At 46.8% G+C, this 2,776-nt stretch overlaps 1 protein-coding gene across 1 annotated transcript; it reads right to left on the bottom strand.

Moving 5' to 3' along the window:
• Positions 1-1,505: 1,505 nt before the first annotated feature.
• On the bottom strand, positions 1,506-1,903 carry ETH_00006455 (uncharacterized protein; the record flags this gene model as incomplete). The annotated part of the gene is made up of 1 exon (XM_013379065.1): positions 1,506-1,903. A coding segment is annotated over one exon (398 nt), but the record flags the coding sequence as incomplete, so codon positions are not given.
• Positions 1,904-2,776: the final 873 nt, after the last annotated feature.

Genomic DNA, 2,776 nt, shown 5'->3' with positions numbered 1-2,776 from the left:
CTCGAGAAATATATGGTGAGCTAGGGTTTAGGGTTTAGGGTTTAGGGTTTAGGGTTTAGGGTTTAGGGTTTAGGGTTTAGGGTTTGTGGGCTTCAGACGCGGAAGGGCTTGAAGGCGTTGCTGTGGCTGAGCGGCTGCTGCGAGATGAACAAAGCGCGGAGCTGCAACTTGCTGTTCCTGTCAGTCTTGCTGCTGCTGCTGCTGCTGCTGCTACTGCTGCTGCTGCTGTTGGTGCTGCTACTGCTGCTGCTACTGCTGTTGTTGTTGGTGCTGCTGCTCCTGGTCAGGGCAGTCTGCAGCTGCTGCTGCTGTTGCTGCTGGTAGTTCCGCAGCAGCGGCAGCAGCAGCTGCTGCTGCTGCTGTGCTATTGAGGAAGAGGGTGCTCCTGCTGCTACTTTGCTGCTGCTGCTGCTGCTTTGCTGCGCCTGGCCTTGCTGCTGCACGCCCGTCTGCACCTTTGTTGCTGTTTGTGCTGCTTCTGCTGCTGCTGCTGCTGCTGCTCAGCCGCCGAGCGGGAGCCTGCAGGACCGCGTTGCTGCTGCTTTGCGGCAGCAGCGGCAGCAGCAGCAGCTGCTGCACATGACAGCAGCAGCAGAAATTCCTGTGTCTCTTTTCTTTGTGGAGACCCTTTACCAGCGCTGGCTTCGTGCTGCTCTCCAGAGACACAGCAGCAGCAGCAGCAGCAGCAGCAGCAGCAGCAGCGAGGGCGAAGACGACTACGACCTGCAGCAAATGCAGCTGCAGCTTTACCCCCCTCTTGCTGCTGCTGAGCAGCAGCAGCAAAAGTCCCACCTCTCAGACATCGCCCGTAAACCCTTTTATTTATCTTTTTTATTTTTTTATTTTCCTTTTATCTATTTTTTATTTCTTTTTATTTACTTTTATTATTTCTTTTTATTTCTTTTTTGTTCTTTTTTCTCTTTTTTGTTTTTTCTTTCTTCCCCTTTTTAGTGTCCCCTTCTGTCTTTCTGGACCCTTTTTGCTTCTGCTATTTAGGGTTTAGGGTTTAGGGTTTAGGGTTTAGGGTTTGGGGGTTAGGGTTTAGGGTTTAGGGATTGTGGGTCTGCGACTACTGCTGTCCTTCTTTTATCTCCTTTTGTGTTTTTTACTTCTGCAAGCACACGAAGCCTCGCCGCTGCTGCTGTTGCTGCTGCTGCTGCTGCTGTTGCTGCTGCTGCTGCTGCTGCTGCAGTGTCTCACACCTTCGAGACGAACATATGGCAGCGGCTGCACCTGTCTCTTGTCCTCGGATCTCAAGTCCTCAAATCAGGTGCTGCTGCTGCTGCTGCTGCTGCTGTTGCTGCCGCTGCCGCTGCTGTTGCTGCTGTTGGTGCTACGGCTGCTGTTCGTGGCGTTACTGCTGCTGCTGGTCTTGCTGCTGAGCTGCTGCTCGCTTTATAGTTTTGCTGCTGCTGCCACTAGCCTTTGCTGCTGCCTACTGCTGCTGCTGCTGCTGCTGCACTTTCTGCTTCTGCATCCCTTATCCCGTCCAGCTGCCTCTCCACCTACTCTCGTATCCTTGCTGCTGCTGCTGTTGACCATCCTGCTGCTTCTGCTGCTGCTGCTGCTGCTGCTGGCCCTTTTGCTGCTCCTGCTGCCGAGTTTGCTGCTCGCACTTCTGCTGCTGCTGCTGCCTCTTTTGGTGCTTCTCCCGCTGCCGAATTCGCCGTCCTTTTGCCGTTGCTGCTGCTGCTGCTACCACATTTGCTGCTGCTGCTGCTACCACATTTGCTGCTGCTGCTACCACACTTGCTGCTGCTGTTGCTGCTGCCACACTTGCTGCTGCTGCCCCGTTTGCTGCTGCTGCTGCAGCTACCACACGTGCTGGTGCTGCTGCTGCTGCCACCTTTGCTGCTGCTGCTGCTGCTGCTGCTGCAGGCGCTGGGTTGTTTTTGTGTTTCATGTCTGGAGCTCTTCAACTTTCGGAAAAGTTTTTGGCGGAAATTTCTTTTGCCCTCAGACCTCTCGTTGGTTTTATTAATTTAATTAATTTGATTAATTTAGTTGAATTAATTAATTTAATTAATTTAATTAATTTAACTAATTTAATTAATTTAATTAATTTAATTAATTTAATTTAATTTATTTGATTAATTTGCTTTATTTAATTGCTTTGTTTGCTTTTGTTTGGCTTTTGTTTTTTGTTCATATCTTTTTTGGATCTTTTGCTTTATGCAACTTCATTTATAATTATTTTATTTATTTTTATTTTTATTTATTTTTATTTATTTTTATTTATTTGTATCTATTTATTAGTTTGTTTGTTTATTGTTTATTTATTATTTGTTTATTATTTATCCATTATTTCTTTTTGTTTTTATTTCTCTTTTAATGTCTATTTTTATTTTTGTTTTTATTTCTTTTTGTCTTCTTTTAAATTCTTTTTTTTGTTTTTTATTTTTTTTTCTTTAATTGCATTTGCTTCCTCTCTTTAATTCGTTTTTTGTCTTTTTGTCTTTCTTTGCTGCTGCTGATTTATTTATTATTCATTTATTTATTTTTGCTGCTGCTGCTGCTGCTGCTGCTGCTGTGCAGTCGTCGTCTTCGATATCCATATGCCGCTTCGGAGTGACGCGTTCTGCTGCTGCTGCTGCAGCTCCTGCTGCTGCTGCTGCTGCTGCTTCTCGGGTGTCTGTACACACTTCAGTTGAAGACATCTTTGCTTCGAGGCTGCTGCCTTTTCTTTTTTATTCTTTTTACCGTTCGCTGCTGGCGCTGCGGTGGCTAGCTGCCAAGTTGCTGCAAGACCTCAGCAGCAGCAGCAGCAGCAGCAGCA

The sequence above is a fragment of the Eimeria tenella genome, genomic scaffold (genome assembly GCF_000499545.2).
Source record: "Eimeria tenella Houghton genomic scaffold, Eth_scaff1377, whole genome shotgun sequence".
Lineage (NCBI taxonomy): Eukaryota > Apicomplexa > Conoidasida > Eucoccidiorida > Eimeriidae > Eimeria > Eimeria tenella.
The sequence above is the reverse complement of the archived record's forward strand: the minus strand, read 5'-3'. Positions and strand labels throughout refer to the sequence as shown.